Source organism: Myotis daubentonii, chromosome 3 (assembly GCF_963259705.1).
Source record: "Myotis daubentonii chromosome 3, mMyoDau2.1, whole genome shotgun sequence".
NCBI lineage: Eukaryota > Metazoa > Chordata > Mammalia > Chiroptera > Vespertilionidae > Myotis > Myotis daubentonii.
Genome location: NC_081842.1, coordinates 191,819,780 through 191,846,921, shown reverse-complemented (window position 1 = coordinate 191,846,921; position 27,142 = coordinate 191,819,780). Strand labels below are relative to the sequence as shown.

The 27,142-nt window shown below is 45.7% G+C and overlaps 2 protein-coding genes and 3 non-coding genes across 8 annotated transcripts in view; 3 read left to right on the top strand and 2 right to left on the bottom strand.

The window, feature by feature from the left end:
• KIF2C (kinesin family member 2C) overlaps positions 1 to 13,951 on the bottom strand; it is a 35,748-nt gene extending 21,797 nt beyond the window's left edge. Inside the window, exons 1-3 of one of the 4 annotated variants that reach the window (XM_059689916.1) lie at positions 13,702 to 13,951; positions 7,884 to 8,031; positions 1,814 to 1,908 (exon numbers count right to left, since the gene is read on the bottom strand). In XM_059689916.1, coding sequence (XP_059545899.1) covers positions 1,814 to 1,908; positions 7,884 to 7,902 — 114 coding nt within the window. In that variant the 5' untranslated portion in view covers positions 7,903 to 8,031; positions 13,702 to 13,951. Of the gene's footprint in view, positions 1 to 1,813; positions 1,909 to 2,952; positions 3,646 to 7,883; positions 8,032 to 13,701 lie in introns of those variants that run through there. The other 3 variants (XM_059689917.1, XM_059689915.1, XM_059689913.1) reach the window with 3 other exon arrangements.
• LOC132231197 (small ribosomal subunit protein uS8-like) lies at positions 67 to 554 on the top strand. The gene has a single exon (XM_059689912.1). The coding sequence runs from the start codon at positions 112 to 114 to the stop codon at positions 502 to 504; it is 393 nt and encodes a 130-aa protein (XP_059545895.1). The 5' UTR covers positions 67 to 111; the 3' UTR covers positions 505 to 554.
• LOC132232193 (U1 spliceosomal RNA) lies at positions 7,876 to 8,039 on the top strand. Its single transcript, XR_009452332.1, has one exon. It is a non-coding gene; the product is annotated as a U1 spliceosomal RNA (small nuclear RNA).
• A 3,349-nt stretch (positions 13,952 to 17,300) lies between the features above and the next one.
• On the bottom strand, positions 17,301 to 17,512 carry LOC132231979 (small nucleolar RNA U3). Its single transcript, XR_009452156.1, has one exon. It is a non-coding gene; the product is annotated as a small nucleolar RNA U3 (small nucleolar RNA).
• A 7,377-nt stretch (positions 17,513 to 24,889) lies between these two features.
• On the top strand, positions 24,890 to 25,005 carry LOC132231998 (U5 spliceosomal RNA). Its single transcript, XR_009452162.1, has one exon. It is a non-coding gene; the product is annotated as a U5 spliceosomal RNA (small nuclear RNA).
• Positions 25,006 to 27,142: the final 2,137 nt, after the last annotated feature.

The following is a 27,142-nucleotide window of genomic DNA, read 5'->3' as shown; positions in this document are numbered from 1 at the left end:
ATATTATCATCCTCAGAGCTGAGGAAACTGAATTTTTCTAAAGGGGCAGAAACATGCCTGAGAACATATAAAATAGTGGCAAACTTTCCGCCATCGGCCCGTGCCGCCATAATGGTGCGCATGAATGTCCTGGCTGATGCTCTGAAGAGTATCAACAATGCCAAAAAGAGAGGCAAGCGCCAGGTTCTCATCAGGCCGTGCTCCAAAGTCATCGTCCGGTTTCTGACTGTGATGATGAAGCATGGTTACATTGGTGAATTTGAAATGATTGATGACCACCGAGCTGGGAAAATTGTTGTGAACCTCACAGGCAGATTGAACAAGTGTGGAGTCATCAGCCCCAGATGTGATGTGCAACTCAAAGATCTAGAAAAATGGCAGAACAACTTGCTTCCATCCCATCAGTTTGGTTTCATTGTACTGACAACCTCAGCAGGCATCATGGACCATGAAGCAGCAAGACGAAAACACACAGGAGGGAAAATCCTGGGATTCTTTTTCTAGGGATGTGATACATATGTGGAAATAAAATGCCTCAAAGGACAAAAAAAAAATAGTGGCAAAGACAGACTAGAACCCAGGTTTTCATACTCCTAGCCCGGTGACCTCTTCTCCACACCTCAATGCCTCTAAAGCATAAATGTCTTAGTCACAGCTCTCCTCTTCTCAAAATTCTTCCAAGGCACCCCACTGGCTACAGAATAAAATCTCAAACATCTTAATGCCAGAGATGAAGACCCAGCAGCCTGAGCCTTCTACTGCTTGCAGCCAGCTTCTTCATTAGTCCCCACGAGGGCCATCTGCTAAGCCTTCCTGCCACTCCCACAAGCCCAGCTCATCCTCAACGAGTTCCACCTCTGAGCTGCCCTAGCACTATTCACCTGCACCATTTATCACAAGTTGCCTTGTTATGTGGTGTTTCAGAAACATACATTCAGAAACAAACATATGCATTCAGAAGCTAGCTTGGGTGAGCATGGTTTTAGGATTCTGTACAGTTTGCTTTCTACAAACACCAGAAATTGTTGATTGCTGCAATTCAGAATAGGCCTTACTAAATAAAATCCCAATGCATCCAAAAAGGATCATGTTTGAGATCAGGAAGGACAACACAGCATCAAAAACAGGCTCTCAGTCCGGCTGGTGTGGCTCAGTGGTTGAGCAATGACCTGTGAACCAGGAACCAGGAGGTAACAGATCAATTCCAGGGCAGGGCACATGCCCGGTTGGCAGGCTCAACCCCCAGTGGGGGTGGGTGGGAGGGTGGGGGGTGCAGGAGGAAGCAGATCAATGATTCTCTCTCATCAGTGATCTCTCTCTCTCTCTCTCTCTCTCTCTCTCTCTCTCTCTTTCCCTCTCCCTTTCTCTCTAAAATCAATAAAAATATGTTAAAAGAAAAACAGGTTCTCGCCTGGCCAGCATGGCTCAGTGGTTGAGTGTTGACCTGTGAACCAGGAGGTCAAGGTTCGATTCCTTGTCAGGGAACATGCCCCCTGTGGGGTGTGCAGGAGGCAGGCAATCGATGATTCCCTCTCATCTATCTCTCTCTCCCTTCCTCTCTAAAAATATATTAGAAAACAAAACAAAACAAAACAACAGGCTCTCGGCCAAGGTTATGGTTCCGATCCCCAGTCAGGGCCCATACAAGAAGCAACAAAATAAAAGAGAAACAAAGCAACCATGAATGTACAAGTAACTGGAACAACAAATGGATGCTTGTTTCCCTCTCTCTCGCCCCCTAAAATCAATCAATAAAAAATGTTTTAAAGGCTCTCATCCGTCCCATTTCCACACATCTTTAGGTAGAACCTACCTCTTTGCCCTTTGTGGCACCTCCTTCTATCCATTCCACTGAAACACAGGCTTTCTCCAAGTCCACAGTCCTTACGTTGGCACTGTGAATTAGGCCTAGAATAGAAAAAGGCCAGAGTTACCCATCTTCTTCACTTTAAGATCCCACAGAGCCGGGTCAGCGTGGCTCAGCGGCTGAGCATCATCCATGCCCCAGGAGGTCCCGGGTTCTATCCCCATCAGGGCACATGCCGGGTTGTGGCCTCAATCCCCAGGGGGGCCGTGCAGGAGACAGCTGATCCATGTTTCTCTCTCATCCATGTTTCTCTCTCTCTCCCTTCCTAGCTCTCAAAAAACCCATAAAAACATAGTTTAAAAAGATAAAGATCCCACAGAGACTCTCAGTGTGGAGCTGACCCGAAGGAAAGGACAGCTGCCTTTCTTTCTTTTTAACAGGAGCCAAATTCCTGGCACTTCACCCTTAGCACATCCCATAGTGAGGCGGGCAGAGAACAAGTCTTAAAACCGAGCTGACGGGGATAAGGATTCAGCACCCCCACCCCCAAAGAGCCTACAGAGTGGGGCGAAGGTCTGTTTGGGGAGTCACTCTAGTCCTCGGGTGAACTGTCCCTCAACACAGCGCCCCTCGGGTCCCCCTACCTTCATCCTGACGGTTCTCCTAGTGACAAGGGCATGAGAGAGAGAGAGAGAGAGAGAGAGAGAGAGAGAGAGAGAGAGAGAGAGAGAGAGAACAGAACAATCTCCTGAAGAGCAGGGATCTGTCTGGTTACACTGAGCCCCAGCGCCGGACACGCTGCAGGTGCGCAGTGTTTACCGGGGAGCAGCGGGCGAGGAAGCCGGGGTCCCTGCAAGACCAGGCAGTCTCGGAGGACTGCGGAGAGGAAGTGACTCTAGCACCGCTAACTCCCCGGGAAGGTCCCCCGGCCCCGAGGAGCCCCGCCTCTCCCAGAGGACCGGAGGGGGCCAACCGCCAGGCGGGGCCCCGCCCGGGTGGGGAAGACGGGTTGCCAGTGCACAGACCCGGACCTGTGGTGAGGGGCATCCCCAACGGTGTCTCAGGGCCCGGCCGTCTGGGGAGGGGCAGTCATTTCAGCCGCCTCAGAGCCCACGGCCCCCCGGCCTCGGGACCCCGCCCCTCACCATTACTGCGTTGGATCTTGATGTCGAGACCGGGAAACAAGCGGGCCTGAAGAGTCGAGTCCATTGGGCTGTCAGTCGGCAGATGCGCCGGGGGAAAAAAGCACCAAGAACCTCCAACTCCCCTAACTCGACGAAGTCCTAACGCCCGTAAACCGCCGCAGTTTAAACCCCGCGCGCCAGCGTCCCTGCGCTTCGTCACGCCGTCACCGGCCTCGCTTCCGCCAGTCAGCCGCGCCCCGCGGAGCCTTTTGGGAAATGTAGTTCCCCGTCGGTCTTCCGGCGCCTGGGACCGCCCACTTGTCCGGCAGCACCTCGGAGCGCAGGGCCTGCTGGGAACTCCGGGAGCCTGCCGGCGGCTGTTGCTCCTTCCTGCCTTTATGTCCGAGGGCCCCTGGGCCGCTGGGTTTCCCAAACTGGAAACTTCCGTGGAGTGTGCGGTGTTTGAGCGAGGGCTCTGGGGACCTGCAGGCCTCCGGCTCCTTCAGCCACTAGCTCAGTGACGCAGACAAGCTAGAAACCCGACTGGGTTTCCTTCTTTGCACCATGGGGAGCATGTTTCCTCCCGCGGGGAGTTACTACTGAGTTTAAAGGAGGAACTAAGTTTGAAGTACCTGGAAGACACAGATTCACTAGATGTTGTGTCTACCACGTGCTAGGCATGGTGCTAGGTGCTAGAGGTAGTTCTTTTTGTTGGTGTTGTTGTTTGTTTGTTCTGGAGATAGCAGTTCTTGCTCTCCTTGACTTAACATCTATATGCCTAAGCAACCATTTGACCATTTAACCGGTAGCTATGTTGTGCACTGACCAACAGGGGGAAGACGCTCAAAGCACAGGCATGGGACCATGGAACAGACTGATGAATCTCAGAGGGAAGGGGGAGGGTGGGAAGAGATTAACCAAAGATCTTATATGCATACCAGAGTCCCAGTGCATGGATTCATGCACCAGTGGGGTCCCTCGGCCTGGCCTGCGAGGATCAGGCTGAAACCAGCTCGCCGACATCCCCCAGGGGTCCCGGATTGCGAGAGGGCACAGGCCAGAGCGAGGGACCCTACCAGTGCACAAATCCGTGCACTGGGCCTCTAGTTCTAATATGAGCAGCGGGCAAAAAGAAGTAACAAGCAAATTACAGATTGTGGTAAGTGCTCTGAGGGAAACTGAGAGCTGGACTAGAGAATAATAGAGGAACCTACTTTAGGTGAAGTGGCCAGAAAATAAATCTTTGAAGTGATATTTAACCTGCGTCTAGAGAACTAGGAGGAACAGGCCTTATCAGAGTGGAGGGCACGGGGGTGGAGAGCTTCCAGATGATGACTTGAGACTGGTGTGTGCAAAGGCTCTGAGGCAGGAAAACCTTGGTTTGGAAGAACCCAGAAGCCAGTGCGCTGATCGGCAGTAGGTGAAGTCATTTATCATCTATCTGGTAGCTTGTAGTAGAGATTTTTGGCTTTTATTCTAATGAGAAGTTAAGCAGAGTGACAAGATGTGAGTTACATTCGGTGTTTTGCGGATCAGACTTGCTGCTGTGTGGAGAACTGATTTGAGGTGAGAGCATCAGCAGGCCAGAGAGGATGCCTGCCTAGCCCAGGTAGTGACAGTGGGATGCAGCGAAGAGAAAGGACTACAGGTGCATCTTGTTTGGCAAGTGGAGTGAATGGGTCTTTGCCGATCGGTTTTTAAAAGGATTTCAATCTAAAATGAAACCAGAGGACGTGAAATGGAGAATCTCACCTGTGCCCTCAGAGGAAAGGAACTTGAGAACGGAGAGACTGATTTCCCATAAATGCCTGCTTTACAGAAGATGGAGACTTCTCTCCGGAACAGTGAACACCCACTAAGAATCTCTCCTCTTCCTCCAGTCAGTGAAATGACTGCTGGGACTCTGGCTGAATTTCCCCCTCTTTGTGCTGCTTGCCCATATATACATCCTGTCCCAAACCCTCAACAGACTAGCCTGTAGCTTGCTACAGCATGGGTTTCCAGAATTGCAATTCCTCTGCTGTTCCCCAAAACTCCATTTCTGGTCATCTGAGTTTGCTTCACTCTACCTCATTATTTAGGTTGACAGGTTTGGTGTGGGGGTGAAGGAGAAGGAGTAATCATGGATGACTCTTGGTTTCTGGTGAGAGACACTGAGTGGATAATGATCCATTTTTGAAATAGGGGTGAAGGAAACAGGTTGGGGGTGGGGTTTCATTTTGGTCGTTTAGTCAGATGTCCGGAAGACTTCAGAGTAGAGATATCAAATAAGCAGTTGGATAGATAAGCTAGGAGTTCAAGGAGAGATCAAGGCCAGAGACAGAGGTTTGCAGTCATTTTATGTCATTTGGAGTGAGGGAACTGGAGGAGATATCCTAGGGAGAGAGTGTATGAGAAGACCCATAGCTGAGCCATGAGGCATGAGGCATGCCAGCACTCTGAGGTAGGGCAGAGGAAGAGGAGCAAAGGAGGTGAGATTAGGGTTTGAAGGGAGGAGAAAACCAGGGTGTGGAAGCTTAGGAAGAAGTGAAGGAAAAAGTAACTGGAGAGCTGCACAGAGGGCAGATAAGATGAGGACATAGGCCCTAGCTCAGCCGTGGGCAAACTACGGCCCACGGGCCGGATCCGGCCCGTTTGAAATGAATAAAACTAAAAAAAAAAAAAAAAAAAAAAAAGACCGTACCCTTTTATGTAATGATGTTTACTTTGAATTTATATTAGTTCACACAAACACTCCATCCATGCTTTTGTTCCGGCCCTCCGGTCCAGTTTAAGAACCCATTGTGGCCCTTGAGTCAAAAAGTTTGCCCACCCCTGTTCTAGATGAAGCTGGGGCTGCGAGGGAAACCCAGGTCCCAGGTGCCCGAGGGAAGCCAGTGCCGGCAGCCAGGGGAAGGAAGGCCTACTCTTGCACAAATTTCGTGCAACAGGCCTCTAGTATATATATAAAAGTCTAAGTGACTGTCCGACCAGCCGGTACATATGATGAGCACTGACCACCAGGGGGCAGATGCTCAATGCAGGAGCTGCCAAGCTGTGTTGACTTGGCAGTGGCGGTTCTCAGGTGATGAACCCCAGAACCAGAGAGGAGGGAGCCCAATTCCTTTCAATGTGCACGAATCCATGCACCGGGCCACTAGTGTAATAAATAATAATAAAAATATGCTTGGGAGCCCTGGTTGGTTTGGCTCAGTGGATAGAGGATCAGCCTGCGGACTGAAGGATCCTGGGTTCGGTTCCAATCAAGGGCACATGCTGGGGTTGCAGGCTCTGTCCCCAGTGGGGGCATGCAGGAGGCAGTGGATCAATGGTTCTCTCTCATCACTGATGCTTCTATCTCCCTTCCTCTCTGAAATCAATAAAAAATATATACATTAAAAAAATAAAATAAAAATATGCTGGGGAATGCTAAACTCTTAAGATTCAGGAGAGCAATTGCCTCTGGCAGAGAGCAGTGTGATTAGAGAGGAGTACTCAACAATATAGAATTTTATTTTTTATATGAATCATGGGTGTTCATTATGTTATTTTCTATACCTCCTGAGTTAGAAGGGTGATGTAAATTCAGATCTATCCTCACCTTTTTTGCTTTTCTCCATGTGGGTCCAGGTAGTTGCAAACTTCCCTGCTGCTTCCCAAGACCAGTGTGGAGTCCTTGGGGCACATGGGTTTTGGTAGGGGGCCTTATTTCCAGTTCCCCAACCTTGGGAAGTCCCGGTGAATTGCTGGCCATGCATGAGAGATAAAGCTCAAGTCCTCAGAACTTGTTTCTGATTCACATACCCTCCTATTATAGAAATTCGAAGTCAAATTAATATTGAGTGGTCCAACAAAAACAGTCAAGTCCACAGGAAACTCAAAGTTCCTAAAGTTGAGAATTCCTTTTTGGGATTTCTCTGTCCCAAAAAGAACAGAGAAGTCAGAGCAGCAAGGGGAGTCGACCCTAGAGAGACCCACGGTCTGAGAATAATGAAACCCTTAAAATCTTAGCAAAAACAAAGCCATTCGATTAGGGACACTCACTTATGCCAGGAACTATATAGCATATTACCATGAACACATCACCACGACAGAGAGAAAAAAGCCCTTCCCTCCTCACACTGGTAAAAGAACAAAGTCTATATACAATCGGTATGCTTAATGATAAAAAAGATAGCAAGTAGCCCTAGCCGGTTTGGCTCGGTGGATAGAGTGTAGGCCTGAGGACTGAAGGGTCCCGGTTCGATTCTCGTCAAGGGCACATGCCTGGGTTGCGGGCTTGATCCCCAGTGGGGGCGCGTGCAGGAGGCAGCTGATCAATGATTCTCTCTCATCACTGATATTTCTCTCTCTCCCTCTTCCTTCCTCTCTGAAATCAATAAAAATATTAAAAAAGGTAGCAAGTATAAAAAGTAAGTCGTGAAAGGATAGAGCAATATGTGAAAAAAGAACAGACATATTTCAAACAAGCAAACAAACTGAAAAACTTTAAAAAATACAGCCACTGAAATTAAAGAGCAAAACAAAACTATACTGCAATTCCCAATGGAAAAACATGATTCAGTGGAAGCTAGGTAAAAGGTTACTGAGTATAGGATGGTGCATGGTGACAGAGTACTGCTCCACATTTTATTTCCATTAACAATTTGCCAAGGGAAAGCATACCTTTGAAAAAATGCGGCAGTGACCACTGTAACCAAGTGATCAAGCATAGCATCACTTGTAGTGGGGCAAGCTGCCAGTATCTGTCTCCGAGTGCACAGGATCATTCAGGAGATGATAATGCCAAAAATGTACAACCTAAATCTAGTCCAGCCTTAGATTTAACTTCCTGCTGCCGACAAAGACAGGGGATGGAGGAACAAATTGAACACCATGGGGAATAATCAGGCAAATTTAGGATGCAGGGTGTTTTACAAAACATCCGCCCTGGTCTCCACAAAATCCCTATCAAGAGAAAAAAGAATACTTACCTGGCAGGGGAGATACCATGATCACAAAGGTGGTTTTCCCAGAGCGAGGCTTTCCCACTGCACTCTGGATGTGCTGACCCCTGCGATTTCCCCGAATGTGGTGAACTCCACTGCGTGATTTGTGGTAGTGGGGGACTGCGTTCCCACTCTCCTTAAAAAAGAAAAATACAAAAGTACAAAGACTGCTCTAGATTAAAAGAGACTACAGACAACAACCAAATGCAAAGCATGAATCTTGCTTAGATCATGGTTTAAAAAAATTGATGCTGTGAAGTTGTGTGGGAGAAAGTTCTTATTCCTTGGAGATGCACGCTGAAAGACATTTTTGGCACAAAAGTCATGAAGTTTGCAACTTTCAATTCGTTCAGGAAAAAAATAATGAAGGAAATCAGAACACATCACCCCCAAATATGCCTCTTTGATATAAGAATTACAAGTGTATTTTGCATTGAAGGCAATTAAGCAGCAAGTACAGGCAAAACTTTCTGCCTAAAGACAGGATATAAATTTCCTTTACTGGAGACAGGATTATAGATGGCAGGAGAAGAATCTACCTCACACTGTTATTCTCTCTCTCTCTCTCTCTCTCTCTCTCTCTCTCTCTCTATATATATATATATATATATATATATATATGTATATATATATATATATGTATATATATATATATATATATATTGATCTTCTCTCTCCCAATTTTTTTGGGAGAGGCAACCAAATTTTTGGTGGCCTTGTTTCAGCAAGGCTGAGGAAAAAAATATATTTTTTATTAAATTCAGAGAGGAAGGGAGAGGGAGAGAGAGATAGAAACATCAATGATGAGAAAGAATCATTGTTTGGCTGCCTCTTGCATGCCCCCTACTGGGATTCAGCCTGAAACTCGGGCATGTGCTCTCGACTGGAATCGAACCCAGGACCCTTCAGTCCACAGGCTGATGCTCTATCCACTGAGTCTAACCAGCTAGGGTTCCCCTCATACATCTACCTTCTCAGTTTCCAGTCCTTAGAAGACTAAAACCATTTTCTTTTGTCCTGTCATTTTTCTACAAATGTATTGTTCTTTGTTGATGTATATAAAATCCAACTTTTAGCCACCTTTTGAATTACTCATCTCTGAGTTTGTTATATATATAAATATATATGATGTAGATGTTAATGAACTGTTTTTCTCTTATTTGTTTGTGTTTTTCTCTTGTTAATCTATCTTTGGTACAGCCCCAGCATAGAACCTAGAAGGGTAGAAGAAAAAAAGGTTTTTCCTCCCCTACAATAACCTACACACAAAGAAAAGATGTCACGCCCGGCCTGCATAGCTCAGTGGTTGAGCATCGACCTGTGAACCAGGAGGTCACAGTTCGATTTTGAATCAGGGAGGTGTCCAGGTTGTGGGCTTGATCCCAGTGGGGGTCATGCAGGAGACAGCTGATCAATGGTTTTCTCTCATTACTGATGTTTCTATCTCTCCCTTCCTCTCTGTAATCAATAAAGAAATATAAATTTTTGCTGTAGGTAGTAGTTGTAGTGAACTAGGAATTGCCTGGCGCTTTTCTTAAGTTAAAAAGTGTTGTGTTTGCTCTAACCGGTTTGGCTCAGTGGATAGAGTGTAGGCCTGCAGGCTGAGGGGTCCCGGGTTCGATTCTGGTCAAGGTCATGTACCTTGGTTGCAGGCACATCCCCAGTAGGGGGTGTGCAGGAGGCAGCTCACCGATGTTTCTCTTTCATTGATGTTTCTAACTCTCTATCCTTCTCTTCCTCTCTGTAAAAAATCAATAAAATATATATTTTTAAAAAGTGTTGTGTTTCTGGGGGATAGGGGAGGCTAGGGGACTGTCTAGGGCAAGGGGATAAAATGGATACATATGTAATACCCTTTGTAATACTTTAAGCAATAAAAAAAAAATTCAAAAAAAAAAGTGTTGTGTTTGTGTTCTTGGCTGGACAATGCAGTAAATGTGTTGTTACTAAAAAAAAAGGAAAAAAAGAAACCCACTTTATATATAAAGACACATACAGATGAAAAATAAATGGATGGAAATAGACATACCATGCTGATATTAATCAAAAGAAAGTGTGAGTAACTATGTTAACTTCAGGCAGAGCAGACTTTAGAGAGAGGAAAGTTACTAAAAATGAGATTTGTTTTAAAACAATCCAATAATCCAGTGGGCAAGAGGTGACTGACGACAGGTGGGGAGACAAGAAAACGATGGTCATGAATTGAAAGGGCATCCTTGCCCTCAACTTCTGTTTGCTTGAAATTCTCTATTTAAGAACAACAATGACGAAGAAAAAGAAGTGAGGAGGGGCTGGGTATGTGAGAGACTTTTTAGTTGTGCTCACCAATGCCCCTTCCCTTCTCCCCCTCCCCCCCACTTCCAGGGTCCTGGTGGATCATTACCTGCCCCAGTGCCTCAATCCATAAATGGGTTGAATAGCAGAATAATTACAGCCAAAATGAAAGGAGGAGCAACAAGACCAGAGTGAGGATTCATCCGAACGGCATCAGGAAGTGATAAACCAAGGAAGATTGCAAACAAATGAGCCAGTTGTTTGTGACACACACTGTTGGTGGATAACCCAACAGCCATTCCCAGCCCCCTTCTCCCTTACTCATCTCCACATCGGAGACTAAAAACACCACATACTTGCTTTCCCAGATTCCCAAGCCATTAGAGTCGGCCGTAGGACAGTTCTGGCCAATGAGATGTAAGTGGGAGTGCTGGGACTTCTGCGCAGGATATGTTGTTTTCTAACAGAAGCGGGTGCTTTGCTGATCATATCTCACCCCTTTATTTCTTGCCTTGGACATGGATGTTCTGTCTGGAGTGTGACAGCTGCCTTGTGATCATGAGGTCAGCTGATAGTCATCCGATCAAAACATCCCACACTCTCAGGAGCCAAGGAGGGAGGGAGGAAGAGCCCAAGAAGGTTCCTGGCTACACACCTGAACCAAGGCCAGCAGCCACCTACATCCGCACTCCTTACTGTAACGCAGAACAAAACAGCAAAACAAAACCCCACCTATATGTATAAACTGCCTTCGTTCATGTTTTCTTTAACCTGAAGCTGAAAGCATTCCTAACTGAAAATATTACTGAGACCTTGCTCAATAATTTAGGAAAAAGCTACGGGGGATCAAACCCACAACCCTGGCGCGTCGGGACAGCACTCCAACCTGGCCAGACTGCTCATTAATTTTTAAAAAATATCGCTACCTATGCTGTGTCTGTCCTTGTTTCCCCCTTTTCATTCCCTACTTTGTTCATTTGCATATTACATTTCTCTTTCTCTAAAAACAAATCAATGAAAATTTATTTAATAAAAACAATTAATGAACTTTACATCAATAAATTTCAAAACAGACAAAATGGATAAAATTCTAGAAAAAATGTGTAATATGTCAAAACTGGCATAATGAAGAAAAAACGTGACTAGATCAATATCCACTAAAGAAACTGGAAATGATAATTAAAAAATCTTGCACTCATTTATGAATCATAAAGACCGTTATAAACTGATGAACAAAAACAGATACAGAGGCAGAGCAGCATTGAACAGACTGTCAAACTACAGCAGGAAGCCAGGGGAGGGTTGGGGGGGAGGGTAAGAGATCAACCGAAGGACTTGTATGCATGCATATAAGCATAACCAATGGACACAAGACACTGGGGGGTAGGGGAGGCCAGGGGAAGGTCAAGGGGGAAAAAAAAAGGAGACATATGTAATATTCTTTGTAATACTTTAAGCAATAAAACAAAATTAAAAAAAAAAATCTTCTGCCAAAATGTCCAGGAGCAATTAGCTCCCATCTCATACCAGTAGTTTCAGCCATTTGGAAAAATATAAAACTGGATCCACAGATGAATAAACATGTCTATAATAATAAAAGCGTAATATGCTTAAAGGCAGGACATCCTTCCGGACCACCTTCCAGACAAAGCCGGGGCTGCAAGGGAAGCCCGGGTCCCAGGTGTCTCCCGGTGGCCAGAGGGAAGCTGGTGCCAGTAGCTGGGGGCGGGTGGGGGGGTGGGGGGGGAGGCTTACTCTTTTTTTTTTTTTAAATATATATTTTATTGATTTTTTACAGAGAGGAAGGGGAGGGATAGAAAGAAACATCGGTGAGAGAGAAGCATCGATCAGCCGCCTCCTGCACACCCCCTACATGGGGATGTGCCCAGAACCAAGGTACATGCCCTTGACCGGAATCAAACCCGGGACCCTTGAGTCCACAGGCCAACAACACTCTATCCACTGAGCCATACCGGTTAGGGCAGGAAGGCCTACTCTTGCACGAATTCCATGCATCGAGCCCCTTGTACCAGAATAAACTTCAAACAGACCAGGGATCTACATGTGAAAAATAAAACTACATGAAGTAGTAGAAGAAAACATGAGTGAATTTTTCTTAATAATATGTATGTGAAGGAAGCCTTTTTAATTATGATTCAAAATCCAGAAAACATATTGCCCAGCCGGCGTAGCTCAGTGATTGAGCATCAATCTATGAACCAGAAGGTCACGGTTCGATTCCTGGTCAGGGCACATGCCCAGGTGTGGTTTCGATCCCTGGTGTGGGGCATGCAGGAAGCAGCCAGTCAATGATTCTCTCTCATCATTGATGTTTCTCTTTCTTTCTCTCCCTTCCTCTCTGAAATCAATTAAAAAAATATTTTTTAAAAATCCAGAAAATATAAAAATTGATAAATTTGACTCCATTGAAAAACACTTTTGTTTGGCAAAAATTAAAAACTGGGACAAGATATTAGCAACTTACATGGCAGATAAAGCACTAATGTCCTTAGTACCTAAAGAGCTCTTCAGAATTAAGGGAAAGAGATAAAATAAAATTAAGGGAAACTTTTCTGTGATGTATGGCTGAAAGGTGGTGGTGCAGGTTTCCAGGAAAAGAGCAAAAACCCAATTGAAAATCGGACAGATTTTATGAACAGAAAATACACACATACAAAAATGACTTTTAAGCATATGGAAAAATACTCCGCTTCCCTTGTAAAAAAGAGAGATCCAAATAAAAACTATAGTGATGTACTATTTCCCACCACTTAGGTGAGTGAAATTTTAAAACTTCCTGTTGGCAAAGCAGTGGGGAAACAGACGCCCTCATACATTGCTGGACGGTGCACACATTGTGTAAAACCAGTGGAATTTGGCAACATGTAACAAAACCACATATGCATTTACTCTTTGACCCAATAATTCACTTCTGGAAATTTATCCCAAAGATACACACCCACAAAGTTGTGGGTATTATCTGTAGATGCAGTATTATCTGTTCTAGCAAAATTGTGTACCAGACTCAAAATTCCCACCTAAAGGAACTGGCTGAATAGTATATCCAATACTATGCAGCCAAAAGAGAACGAAGAAGATCTCTGTTAACTGGTATGGTGTGATGTCCAGGATATGTTATTAAATGAAATCAGGTGTATATGACATTTTGTTAAGGGCAATAAAATATGTGATTACAAGCCCTGACCGGTTTGGCTTAGTGGATAGAGCGTTGGCCTGCGGACTGAGGAGTCCTAGGTTCGATCCCAGTCAAGGGCATGTACCTTGGTTGCAGGCACATCCCCCGTGGGGGGTGTGCAGGAGGCAGCTGATCAGTGTTTCTCGTTCATCGATGTTTCTAGCTCTCTATCCCTCTCCCTTCCTCTCTGTAAAAAATCAATAAAATATTTTTAAAAAATATGTGATTACAATAATAATATTGTATCATACATGTCATTTTTGTCACGAAACATTTTTGATGCAATGTGACATCTAATGCATTTCCGACTCTTGCATAAATACCACATTTTACCTACCGGTCTCCCAATGATGGACGTTACGTTGTCTCCAAGTCCTTGCAGTCACCAGGACGTCGTCGATAATGCCCTGGTGGGGCTCAGTGGGTGTGGTTCAGTTAGAGTGTCGTTCTGTGCACCAAAAGTTTGCCTGTTCAGTTCCTGGTCAGAACACATGCCCTGGTTGTGGGTTGGTACAGGGGGTAAGCTATCGATGTTTCTCTCTCACATTGATACTTCTCTCTCTCTCCCCTTCGCCTTTACTCTTTCTCTAAAAAGAAAATCAATAACATATCTTTAAAAATTAATAATAAAACAAAATTAAAATTAGGGCCCTAGGCAGTTTGGCTCAGTGGATAGAGTGTCAGCCCTGGAACTGAAGGGTCCCAGGTTCGATTCTAGCCAAGGGCACATACCTTGGTTGCGGGCACATCCCCCACCCTGGCCCTGGGCAGGGTGCATGTGGGAAGTAACCAATCAATGTGTCCGTCTCACATCGTGTCTCTCTCCCTCCCTTCCACTCTCTAAAAATCAATGGAAAAATATCCTGGGGTGAGGATTAACAACAACAACAAAATTGTAATTAGGTCCTGCCCAGCCAATGTGGCTCAGTTGGTTGAGCATCATTCCCATGCACCAGGCGGTCCCCAGTTCGATTCCTGATCAGGGCACATGCCTGGGTTTGGGGCTTGATCCCAAGTAGGGGACGTGCAGGAGGCAGCCAGTTGGTGTTTCTCTCTCTCTCTCTCTTTTTTAAATTATTTTTATTGATTTCAGAGAGGAAGGGAGAGGGAGAGATAGGAACATCAGTGATGAGAGAGAATCATTGATCAGCTGCTTCCTGCACGCCCCTACTGGGTATTGAGCCTGCGACCCAGGCATAGGCCCTGACCAGGAATGGAACTGGTGACCTCTTGGTTCCTGGGTCGATGTTCAAACACTGAGCCACACCTGGCTGGGCTCTCATCCATGTTTCTATCTCTTTCTCCCTCTCCCTTCCTCTCTCTGAAAGAATAAAAATATATTTTTAAAAAATTAGGTCTGGGCCCTGGTTGAGTTGGCTCAGTGGATAGAGGGTTGGCCTGCGGACTGAAGGGTTCCTGGTTCAATTCTGGTTAAGGGCACATGCCCAGGTTGTGGGCTCGATCCCCAGTAGGGGGTGTGCAGGAGGCAGCCAATCAATGATTCTCTCTCATCATTGATATTTCTATTTCTCTCTCCCTCTCCCTTCCTCTCTGAAGTCAATTAAAAAAAGTATGCTCATATATATATATATATATATATATATATATATATATATATATATATATATATATATATATATTATATCTGATATAGTATGTGAATAATTTCACTTAGAAAAAAATGAGATCTGGTCCTAGCCAGTTTGGCTCAGTGGATAGAGCACTGGCCTGCGGACTGAAGGGTCCCAGTTTTGATTCTGGGCACATACCTCGGTTGCAGGCTTGATCCCTGACCCTAGTAGGGGTGTGTGTAGAAGGCAACCAATCGATGTGTCTCTCTCATATACATGTTCCTCCCTCCCTTCTACTCTCTCTAGAAATCAGTGGGAAAAATATCTTTGGGTTAGGATTAAAAATAAAAAAGAGCCCTGACTGATTTGGCTCAGTGGATAGAGCTTCGGCCTACAGACTCAAGGGTCCCGGGTTTGATTTCGGTTAAGGGCATGTACCTTGGTTGCAAGCACATACCCAGTAGGGAGTGTGCAGGAGGCAGCTGATCGATGTTTCTCTCTCATTGATGCTTCTAACTCTCTGTCCCTCTCCATTCCTCTCTGTAAAAAATCAATAAAATATATTTAAAAATAAATAAATAAAAAGGAAGATCCTTCATACCATATAGGAAAAAAAATCTAGATTTTTTTAGGAATTAGGAATTCAATTGTAAAAAACTTTAAAACTTTTAGAAGAAAATACAGTAGCATAGTTTTATAACATTAGTGTAGGGAAAGATTTCTTAAGATCTAGAAAACTATGAAGTGAAAATTAATGGATTAAACATATTAAGACTTCTGTATGACAAACAAATTAAAAAAACATGACAAACTGTAGGAAATAATTTGCAACATATATAAACTGTCAAAGGTTTAGTTTCCTGAATATAAAAAATAAGAACAGCCCTGGCCCTTGTGGCTCAGTAGGTTAGAGCATTGTCCCTTACACTGGAAGGTCACAGGTTCCACTCCTGGTCAGGGCACATACCCAGGTTATATGGTTGGATCTCCCAGTCCAGGCGCCTCCAGGAGGCAACAGATGGATTCACCCTCACATCGATATTTCTCTCTCCCTCTCCCGCTAAAATAATAATTTAAAAAATCATGTCCTTGGGTGAGGATTAAAAAAAAAAAAAGAACTCCTACAAGTCAATAAGCAAAAAACAAAACAACTGAGGAGTGGATAAACAGACAAGAACAGCCGTCAAGTCCTGAAAGGAACCTGGGATTGCCAGTTTGATTCCTGTATGTGCCCTCCCTGGCTAAACCATGGAGCATCATGCTCCAGCCAGCTGAGCCATCCTGCCAGGCCTCTCTTTATATTCTCTAATTTTAAAAAAAATGTATTTCAGTGTTAGGCGCATTCATGCACTCCATTATGCTCTGCTCAGGGCTCTCGCCCCTCCCTGGAATGTTAGGTACCTTCTTGGGCTCCATTATGCGCCCTGGGGGCTCTTCTCATTATAGATCTCCTGATTAGCGGCTCCCAGGAAACCCCCTCACCCAGGTTCCACCGGACCGGTCCCACTGGTTACTCTGACTGACCCTACTCTGCTCTGCTGATGCCATCTTGGCCTCACCCCTCTGTTAGCAGTTGTAATAATACATTTAGAATTCTTTGCCCGCTTTGGCCTCCTGCGTCCCTCCTTGGGCAACCCTAACATAAAGAGAGGAAGGGAAGGGGAGGAGGGAGGGAGAGAGAGAAACACTGATCTGGCAAATATCAGTTGGTTGCCTCCCATACTCACCCAGACTGTGTCCCACAACCTTTTGGTGGGAATTAACCAACTGAGCCACACCGGTAGGGCTCTTTATATATGTTTTAAATAAGAAAACTTTAAGTCCCTGAGTGTTAAAATACACCTTATGGATTGAATATAGAGTATACATGATGCTGTATTATAAAGTACAACTGAATTTGTTATAAACTTCATAAAAACCTAAAAAATAAGATTGCACCTAGCTGAAGAAACAAAAGAAATAATCGTAGCACTGAGGGATTTGTAGGGGGGAAAATAAACCACTTTACAAGAACGTATGAAGAAAGGTATAGTTTAAACGTTTTATTTTGGTAACTCTTATGTACCTCATAGCATCCTCCCCTGCACAGAGGTTTCCAGGTTGACTCCCCGCCGCCTTATGTCCCCTGGTTTTGAGCTCGATCCCCAGTAGGGGGCGCACTGGCAAGGAAAGTAACTGATGCGTGTTCCTCCTTTTACCTTCCCCGAGCCTAAAAAGAACATAGACTCTTAAGAAAAAAAATCAAGCAGAGCTATACGTACTCCTTAGAATATTCACAGTAGTTCCCCACTACTACGGTAACAAGTTACAACAGTACCTACGAATTCATTCTACTTTTCCAACCGAGTAAAAAAACCGAAAGCCACTCAGAATGCATCCTCTCCCTCTTCTCCCCCGAGAGAGAGAAGAACGATCATCAATGGCAGGCGGCAGTTGCCGAAGCAACACCGAGAGCCGGCTTCACGCTCAGAAGAGAATGCTGCATCTCCTCCTCGTGGTTTCGGGTGCTCTACACGTTCAGAGAAACTTCTCTAGTAACGAACTATAGAAATGATCCCTGAAAGTATAGTCTTAACGTAGTCAGCCCCGCCTCCGCCAGGTCTACCGCCGCCGCACACTTTGCAGTCATGGTGACTTAGTTTCCCTAGTTCTCATCCCACTTGGCAAAGACAAAAGCTTTCCAGTCTGTATAGTCCTTCAGATACTATCACTCAACAATGATTTTTAACACTTAGGTGGAAATTAAATGTCCAAAGTTTTTAAAAAACGGCCACCTCATTAACATAATACTGAACGACAGCCAATCACAATCTGTGCGGTGTAAGCCCAGGAGGCATCACTCAGTTCCGGTGAGGCGGCCCCGCCCCTGGGAGCTACCGGAAAGGGCGGGCTTTTTCTTTCTTCGACTCGAGCTGCTTCCTGTGCTTGGTGAAACGTGCCGCGATGGCCGTCCTGAGTTTGACTTTCAATCGCGGGTGGATTTGAGACCGGTCGCCGGTCGCCGTGGCTGTGGCTGGGGCGGGGCGGGGAACTGCAGCTGGGACCCAGCGCTGGGAGACACAGTCTTTTGGTTTGTGTGTCATGTTTGCACTATCTGTTCACACTTTCTGAGTTCTTTTTTTTTTTTTTAAATATATTTTATTGATTTTTCACAGAGAGGAAGGGAGAGAGATAGAGAGTTAGAGGAAGGGAGAGAGATAGAGAGTTAGAAACATCGATGAGAGAGAAACATCGACCAGCTGCCTCCTGCACATCTCCTACTGGGGATGTGCCCACAACCCAGGTACATGCCCTTGACCGGAATCGAACCTGGGACCTTTCAGTCCGCAGGCCGATGCTCTATCCACTGAGCCAAACCGGTTTCGGCCTTTCTGAGTTCTTAAAGGTCGTTGGTGCTTTAACATAAAAAGAAGAAACAGTAAACATTCATTGGAGATGCATCTCCTAATGAGATGAATAAACTATGTTCCAATTGGTTCACATGGAGTAAGTTTGTCACTAATTCCATTCCTATTTTTGTTTAAAAAGTGGGAGATTCTGATGCCAGAGGGACGCCGCTGAAATAAGCCTTTTTGGAAGTTGCCGTGGGAGGGGGAGAGGCGTGGATTTCACCGGCTGCAGTTGTTTCTTAGGTCGCAACGTCCTATGTCCCACAAGCCGGTCCTGAACGGGGCAGCTGGGCGGTGAGCCAGTCAGAGCAGAGCCAGTGTCGGGTTCCCAGCCCATGTTGCAGCCCGTGCGGTTCAGCGTTCGGGCCAGATCAGTGTCCGTCAGTCCGCGTCCATCAGTCCATGGCCGTCAGTCCACCTCCGTCAGTCCGCCGCCGTCCTTCCACCTCCGTCAGTCCGCGGCCATCAGTCCACTTCCGTCAGTCCGCGGCCATCAGCCCGTGGCCATCAGTCCACCTCCGTCAGTCCGCGGCCATCAGTCCACTTCCGTCAGTCCGCGGCCATCAGTCCACCTCCGTCAGTCCACGTCCATCAGTCCACCTCCGTCAGTCCGCGGCCGTCAGTCCACGCTGGCGCCCAACAGGGCCTGGCGCCTCGGCCGCAGCAGGAGTCCCAGGAGGGCCCTGCGCCCAGAGCCGGAGTGAGCGGCTCCTTTGTAGAAGTTTGTATATTTAGATCTTGGATCGCCGTGGCCACGCCCGTCCGGGCCAATTATGTTTTCAGGTGTGATTGATGGGCAGGCATTTTCCCGCCTCACTCAGACCTGGACGTGTGTCTAATTGCCTTTGCCCAGTCCCTTTCCCCACTGATGAGCAGGGAACTGACGTGGACAGTGTTAAATGTCGCTTTTGGCCAAGCTGCCTAAATGGCAGGCCTGTATCTAGTCTTCCCTTTGATTCTTTCCTGTTAGGTAATAACTACATTATTATAACGGAATCAGTCTGAGCCCAGGCCAGGCAGCGCAGTTGATTAGAGCGTCGTCCCCATACCCAAGGTTGTGGATTGACCCCCCAGTCAGGGCACATACAAGAATGATCCAATGAATGCATGAATAAGTGGAACAACAAGCCGATGTTTCTCTACAATCAGTAAATAAATTTTTTTAAGTGGAAGATCTGAGGAAACAAATAACTAGATGGAACTTGGAATGTCACTTATGTCCTTTTGTTTAATGTCCCAGGTGGTTTTGTTACAATAATTCAGTGGTTCTCAACCTTTCTAATGCCGCGACCCTTTAATACAGTTCCTCATGTTGTGGTGACCCCCAATTTCATTGTTACAAATTGAACATAATTAAAGCACAGTGATTAATCACAAAAACAATATGTAATTATATATGTGTTTTCAAATGGTCTTAGGCGACCCCTGTGAAAGGGTCGTTTGATCCTCAAAGGGGTCGCGGCCCACAGGTTGAGAACCGCTGCAATAGTTGGTTAGTGAGATATTAACAAAAAGGAAGGGAGCAAGAACTGGGACCTCACCTCCCTTTTGCTCCTTTCTTCACTCAGCCTCTGCCAACTGCCTCCCTTCCCCACCCCTGCCGCCATGGCTGCCTGCCTCTGGCTGCGGCTGCCTGCCCCGTCCAGCTCCGACCTTCCTGGCTCTACTTTCCTCCAGACCTTTCCCTCCGCTCCCTCCCCGAGGGCAGCAGGCCCACCACAGTGGCACCAAGCCAGGGCTCCTTTCCGCTCCTGGCTACTCCTGCCCATGCACGCCCCGCGCCCCGCGCCCCGCGCCCCGCTCCCCGCTCCTACTGGAGCTGCTGCTGCTCCCAGTCCCCAGAGCTGTGCTCTCCTTAAACACGGGAAATGGTGCCTCCACGGCCGAACATTCCAGACCCCAGCCCTCATTAATCCTCCTGCAGGTATGCAATAAATAGAAAGCCTTTACTTGCAAGTACTTTCAGAAATAGGAAGGTTTCTATCAAACCGCTTGGGAAGATGATGATTTTAAAAGACCCTCCTCAAGAGGACACTAACATTCAGATGACTGAACATTGGTTATTTTTCCCCACGCCTCCGGCACCTCTCATTCCCAGGGGTGGCCGGCAATTTATGACCTTCCTAGAGGAGGCCAACAGCATTTGCCCCCAGAGCCCTGGCTAATTCACAGATCACCAGGGATCTCTGATCCTGGCTCCCCTGTCTTCTAATTAAAATAAAAAATTAGTGATTGATTTTAGTGAGAAAGGAAGTGGGAGAGAGGGAGAGAAAAGTCGGTACGTTGTTCTTATTCATGCATTCATTGGTTGATTCTTGTGTGTGCCCTCAGCGGGGATTGAACCCACAACCTTGGCATATGGGTTGATATTCAACCACTGAGTCACGGGCCGGGTCATTGAAGTTTTTTTTGTTTGTTTTGTTTTTCCATGCAGCATCCACTTACTCTGCTGCCATTTTTTTATCTCCTTCTTATTCTTAAAGAAAACCTTTTTGCTCAGTGATTAGAGGGTCGGCCCATGGACCGAGGGGTCGTGGATTTGATTCCAGGCCAAGGATATATGCCTCAGTTGCCGGTTCCCTAGCCCCAGTAGGGGTGTGTGTGGGAGGGAACCAACTGATGGTCTCTCTCATGTCAGTGTTTCCCTCTCTCTCTTTCCCTCTCCTCCCTTTCTTCTATTTTCTCTAGAAATCAATTGGGGGGGAGGGGATTATCCTTGGGTGGGGATTTAAAAACAAAGGCCTTTTAACATTTTATATAATACTGTTTTGGTGGTGATAAACTCCTTTAGCTTTCACTTGTCTGGGAAGCTCTTTATCTTACCTTCAATTCTCAAGGTTTTTATTTACTTTTCAAATAGATCTAAGGCACATTTGAAGAAGTGTTTATATTAATTAAATCTGAGTATCAGGTGTGTTTTTGCCCTCTATACTTTCTGCAGAGTCCAAAATAGTTCATGATAAAATTTTAAAGTCATAATGAAAGACAGATGAGGAAGTAGAGACAAGGAGAAAACTATACAAGTTATTTCACCTCGTTAAACACACACACACACACACATACACATTGAAGTCTCTGATGTGTGAATCAATTTCAAGACTTGTGAAGCATTGTTTAGAAAATTACAGAAGTCACTTTTAAAAGTCTAATACAACAATTAATTCAAAATTGCACCCGCTGATGCGAATGCATCCACAGTAAAGATTATTGTTTCTTTCTTCAGGAGAAGCTCAGTGGAAACTGTTTAAAACGAAAAGTTCCATTTGTTCTCTTGTGGCTGCAGGAAAGTTTGGGTTTTGTTTTGGAAGAAAATTCTGACAGAAATCTCTAGTAACAACAAAGTGAAGTTTTCCTCTTAGTTGTGATCACCGTCTTCCATAAGGAGAGCATGGTTGGGAGGTGCTATAGGTCTAGGGTTCCTTCTCTCCCTTCCCTCCCGCCTTCCTATTTCAGCCGGGGATTAATGGAGCCTCCTTGGTCTTCAGTCTCAGGGAGGGAGCGATGGAGCCACTGAGGGGGCATGAGTGGAAGCAGTGAAGTCTAGGCTTGGCCTGGCCACAAGCCCTAGTGGAAGGCTCGGCCTTTGATGGGAGGAGGGCAGGAGCTGGGGGCTGTTAGAGTGCAGGGCGGAAAGATAAGGGAAATAAACGGCTTGTGTTTTCTCAGCAGAATTGGCTGAGAGTGAGAGCTGGGGAGGAGGTGTGGGATGGTTTCAGTGAGAAGGTGTGACACGGGCGCCTGGGAAGTCGGAAACAGCCAAGTCACGTGTCAGGTAATGGTGGGGCCTTCATCAGGGCTTCGGCTCAGTCTGATTTTTCCAACAGTTCGGCTGCCTTAGGACAGATGCTTAAAATGGAGAGGATTTGGGGCTTTGCCAGCTGCTGAAAAGGCAGAGGAAGATGGAGGACGAAGGGATGCGTGGAGGAGGAACTGCCGGGATGACAGGAAGGAGGCCCAGCTGCACAGATGACCGTCCCTGTGGGGCAGTTACTACCGACAGCCCTTCCTCCTCCTCCCTTTCATCACCACAGAGTCAGACTCGGTGTCCTTTCTCTTAAACATATCAGGTGTTTAAGAGAAGCAAGATCATAAATGCTCCTGAAAATAAGTCTTGCGGCTTCACTTCTCTCCACTATTGTTAATTCCTTTCTCTTCGATCTTCACTCTCCCTCTGTACTGGTTCCTTCCCATCAGCGTTCAATCATGTTTAACATTCTCCTAATATTAACAAAAGTGGGGGAAGGGCTGCCTTCAATCTCACACCCCTTCCAGCTACAATACCTTTGATTTTTCTGGGTCAAAATTCTCGAGAGATGCCGATACTCTGCCTGCATCCTCTGCTCTGCGTGCCCTCACGCACCGACTCCCTGCGGACAGCCTTCGGTCACCCTCACTCTGCGGACACAGCCAGGCCGCTCCCCAGCACGCCCTGGTGCTGAATGGATGGACTCTGCGGCCCCCTTCTCACTCCATCTCTTTTCACAGTACTCACCGTTCCCTTCTTGGAACTTCTTCTCTGCTCTTGGGTTCTGTGCTGTCCACACTCCTGGTTTTCCTCCAACTTTGCTAATTTCACAAGTTCCTTCTGCTACATCCCTCCTTCAGGCCACAGTTCAGTATAGACCTATCCTAGATGGTTTTCTCTCCTTACTTTACACTCTTTTCTTGGGCAAATCCAGGCTACCCCCTGGTCCAGGTTACCATTTATTTCCCGCCGGCTTATTGCTCAGTGTCCCAAATTGTCTCTGAGGAGGAGCAGAGGTTGCCACCCCAAAATGTGCCCACCTGGCCTCAGAAGGCCGCCCCGCGGTGCCAGGAACAAAGCAGATTTGTCGACTGGGTAAACGGATGAAGGATGGATGAGTGCCTAAGTTTCACTAGTGCTCCAAGCTTGCTCCCTGTGGGCGGTGTTACAGTCCTGCCTACTAGGTTGTCTTTAGAAAAATATTCACGGCCCAGGCGTCTTTTGGAATGTGCAGCTTGTTCTCACGGAATTGTGTGTTCTTGTTGGCGTGGTGATGCTGACCCCAGCTGAGTGGCTTAAACGACAGAAATGTATTGTCTCACAGTTCTGTTGGCCTCACATTAACCAATTGCATCTACAGTGACCCTATTTCCAAATGAAGCTGTTACTGAACTCAAGGAGTTTCCTGCGTGTGGTGTTCTATTTAAGAATAAGACCTAGCCCTGGCCGGTGTGGCTCAATTCGTTGAGCGTCCTCTTGTGCACCAAAAGGTCACCGGTTCAATTCCTGGTAAGGGCACATACCCAGGTTGCAGGTAACCGGGTCAGGGGTGCATAAAGGAGGCAACTGACCCTGATTGATGTCTCTCTCTCTCTCCCCCTCTCCCTTCTCTCTCTAAAATCAATTCAAACATATTAAAAAAAAGACCTAGTTGCTGGGTAGTTTTATTTATTTGCAGCAGGTAAAGGAGACAGGGAATTCACTCCAAATCTTGGTCTTCCCCCAGAGAGGCTTAGCCATTGTTTATACTACTATTTGGTTAATTACATGTTGATTTCTTCTTTGTAGTTGGCTATACTTATCAGGGTGAGTTCCTGTCAAGTTCATCCTATTTAGGGCTGCATCTGCAAAATACTGTGCTACCTTTTAACATTTAGTAAGAATAGCATTTAGTAAGAGCCAGCCCAGACCTTGGGACCCTTGTCCTGTCTAACAAAGATCATGTTCTGAGGTACTGAGAGTTAGGAATTCAACATACTATTGTTTGGGGGAGGGGGGGCGGTTAGGAGATGGGGGGCGCAATTCAACTCATAACACCAACTGATGTTGTTGATGCTTTAAAGCGCTGACCATATTCCTCTTCTTGGAAGCTTTTCAAAGGTTCTCTGTTGCTCTCAAGGTAAATCCAAGCTCTTAGCAGTGAAGGCCCATCAAAATGTGGTCCCTGCCACTTAACCCCTTGCTCTTTCTTCACCTTCCTGCCCACACTGCTTATGGTGTCTCTCTGCCTAGAATGGATCCTTTAACCTCTGCCCATGTGTCACTGGACATTCTGTTATCAGTGCTCATCACACACACCTGCCTCCTAGGGCCTAGCACAGGGTTTGACACAGCACTCAATACATTTTTGTTGAATGAATGTATGGAGACAATTATTTTCAAGCCTTTTTTTTAAAAAAAATTATATATATTTTTAAATTCAAGAGAAGTGTTAGCTTGGAATTACTCATATATAAAAGTCTTTCTGTTCGGAGCAGGCTTTTGTATTCCTGCCAATCTGGTTCCTGCTCTGCCCCCTGGTGGTGGCCCTGCGCCGGGCAGGAGAACGAAAGGACCATTTAAGGTATTTCCGGAAACCGGGAGTTGGCGACTCAGCTCATTTATACACCCACAATGCATTGCACATAGGTTATTTTCTACTTTAAAACATCTAGATTATTTTTCTTTCAACTTTTCCCCCTCACTAAACATGCGACTGCTTTCACAGAATTGTCTGAACTTAGGGCAGAAACCATTAGCTCTTTTGTGGAAATAGTTACCATTGCTTTTCCAGGAGTTACAGTTACCTGAGGACTGTGCGCCACGCTGCGCTAGGCATGCTCTGGTTTCTCTTCAGATCGCATAAATCTTTCGCCTTTTACTAAAGATTTCCGTGGAGAGGAACAATTCTGAGTTATTACTCAATTTTTTGAGGTCTTGCATTTGCAGGACTTATAAGAGTGTATGAAAATTAGATGTGAGCCTTTTGTTGATTGGGGTGGTTGTGTGTTTTTCGGTTTAGTTCTCCATTTGTATTAGAAGGGAAAGGTTGCTGTTTTCTTTTTCAACACAGAGAACAATTACTTCTTTTTTGTGTGTTGAGGATGTCAGTATTCTTAGCGGCAGCTTCAGTAGGTGGCTCAGGCTCGGGTGCGGGATGTGTGCGCCAGGCGGGAAGCGCGTGGCTGTTCCTTTTGCCTGCTTGTCCCCAGGGGCGCAGGAACAAAGCGGATTGGTGGACCGGGTACACGGGTGGAGGAGGAATGGGTGCCTGAGTCTCTCTCTAGGGCTCCGAGGGATCCAAGGTCCCGTGTTACATACTAGGTTGTCTTTAGAAAAGCATTCATGTCTCAGGCGTGCTCTGGAACGTGCAGCTTGTTTGCAATTGTGTGTTCCTGTTGGAGTGGCGGTGCTGACCCCCGATCGAGCTAAGGAAGGACAGGCGCCCCCTTCAGAAGGACCGGGGAACAAGGGGCCCTCAATGTCATCACACCGCCTCAGTAAACACAGTTATCGTTTACATTTTAATTATACTTAAGGTTTGGTTTTTAAAGTTTCACTTCTTTTTTGTTTTAATCCGTACGCGAGGAAATTCCACCCCACCCCCCATTGATTTATAGAGAGAGTGGAAGGGAGGGAGGTGAGAGAGAGAGAGAGAGAGAGAGAGAGAGAGAGAAAGGAAGGAAGGAAGGAAGGAAGGGAGGAAGGAAGGAAGGAAGGAAGGAAGGAAGGAAAGAAGAAAGAAAGAAAGAAAGAAAGAAAGAAAGAAAGGAAGGAAGGAAGGAAGGAAGGAAGGAAGGAAGGAAGAAAGAAAGAAAGAAAGAAAGAAAGAAAGGAAAGGAAGGAAGAAAGAAAGAAAGAAAGAAAGAAAGAAAGAAAGAAAGAAAGAAAGAAAGAAAGAAAGAAAGAGACATGGATTGGTTGCCTCCCACACTCGCCCCCAGCGGGCAGATGGAACCCGAACCCGCACCCAAGGCGCGTGCCTTTGACTAGGAATTGAACCCAGCCCGTGCTCTAAGGACTGAGTACATCAGCAAGAGCTCATGTTTTTAATTAAACTATCGTTACCTTAGACAAGTGGTTTCCAGATTTTGGATTTTCCAATTATTAAAATTTCCAAAATATTTCTGGGCTACAAAAAATTTTTAACCATTTTTCTACAAAAGAAAAGCCATTTCAAGAATAAAAACAGGAGAGCCTCGTAGCCTTCTGGGAAACCGTCTTATTTCCTCCCCTCTCCCTCCTCCTGCCTTCAACCAACCAGCCTCCCATCAGTGACGGACATGCGCAATGTTTATTGAGAATATCAGTTTCTGCGTGTGGGCAGTAGATATTGAAAGTTATATGGTTTACAGAAAACATCTTTAAAAGATAAACACTCAAGTCCCTGTATCTACATGAGGAAAACATTCTGAAAAGGCTTTCATAGGAAAGAAAATTCAAGAAGACATTGTTATTAAAAGAATCAATCCCCTTAGATAAGCTTTATTACCCAGAATTGTGTTTAGCAAAAAAAAAAAAAAAAAAAAAGGTGTTTGTGTAGATTTTTCTTTTTTTTTTTTTAAAGAATATATATATTTAAAACATTTTATTGATTTTTTACAGAGAGGAAGGGAGAAGGATAGAGAGTTAGAAACATCAGCTGCCTCCTGCACACTCCCTACTGGGTATGTGCCCACAACCAAGGTACATGCCCCTAACTGGAATCGAACCCGGGACCCTTGAGTCCGCAGGCCGACACTCTATTCACTGAGCCAAACCGGTCAGGGCTGTGTAGATTTCTTGTAAGTCACATTAAGATTTTTTTTCATCACTAATATTAGCAAGATTGAGTATCAAAAAAAAAAAAAGACTAAAAACAGTGCAGAATGACTTGAAACCAAAGGACAGGACACTTCTTTAAAATAGGAAATCCATTTAGCTTTATGGGAATATATATTTTGTAACCTTCCTTTCCTCTAGCCCAAACGTAGGAAAACTGGGGCTCAAAATCAGTTTAGCCAAAGGCTGAGCCGCCTTAGATTGACAATATCAGGCTGGTAATGCCCTCTTGTGTCAGCCTGGAGAATTACTGCCATCTGACTTCATTT

Bases quoted from the DNA above. Each gene is read 5' to 3' on its own strand.
- LOC132231197 (XM_059689912.1), top strand. From the start codon at position 112: ATGGTGCGCATGAATGTCCTGGCTGATGCTCTGAAGAGTATCAACAAT.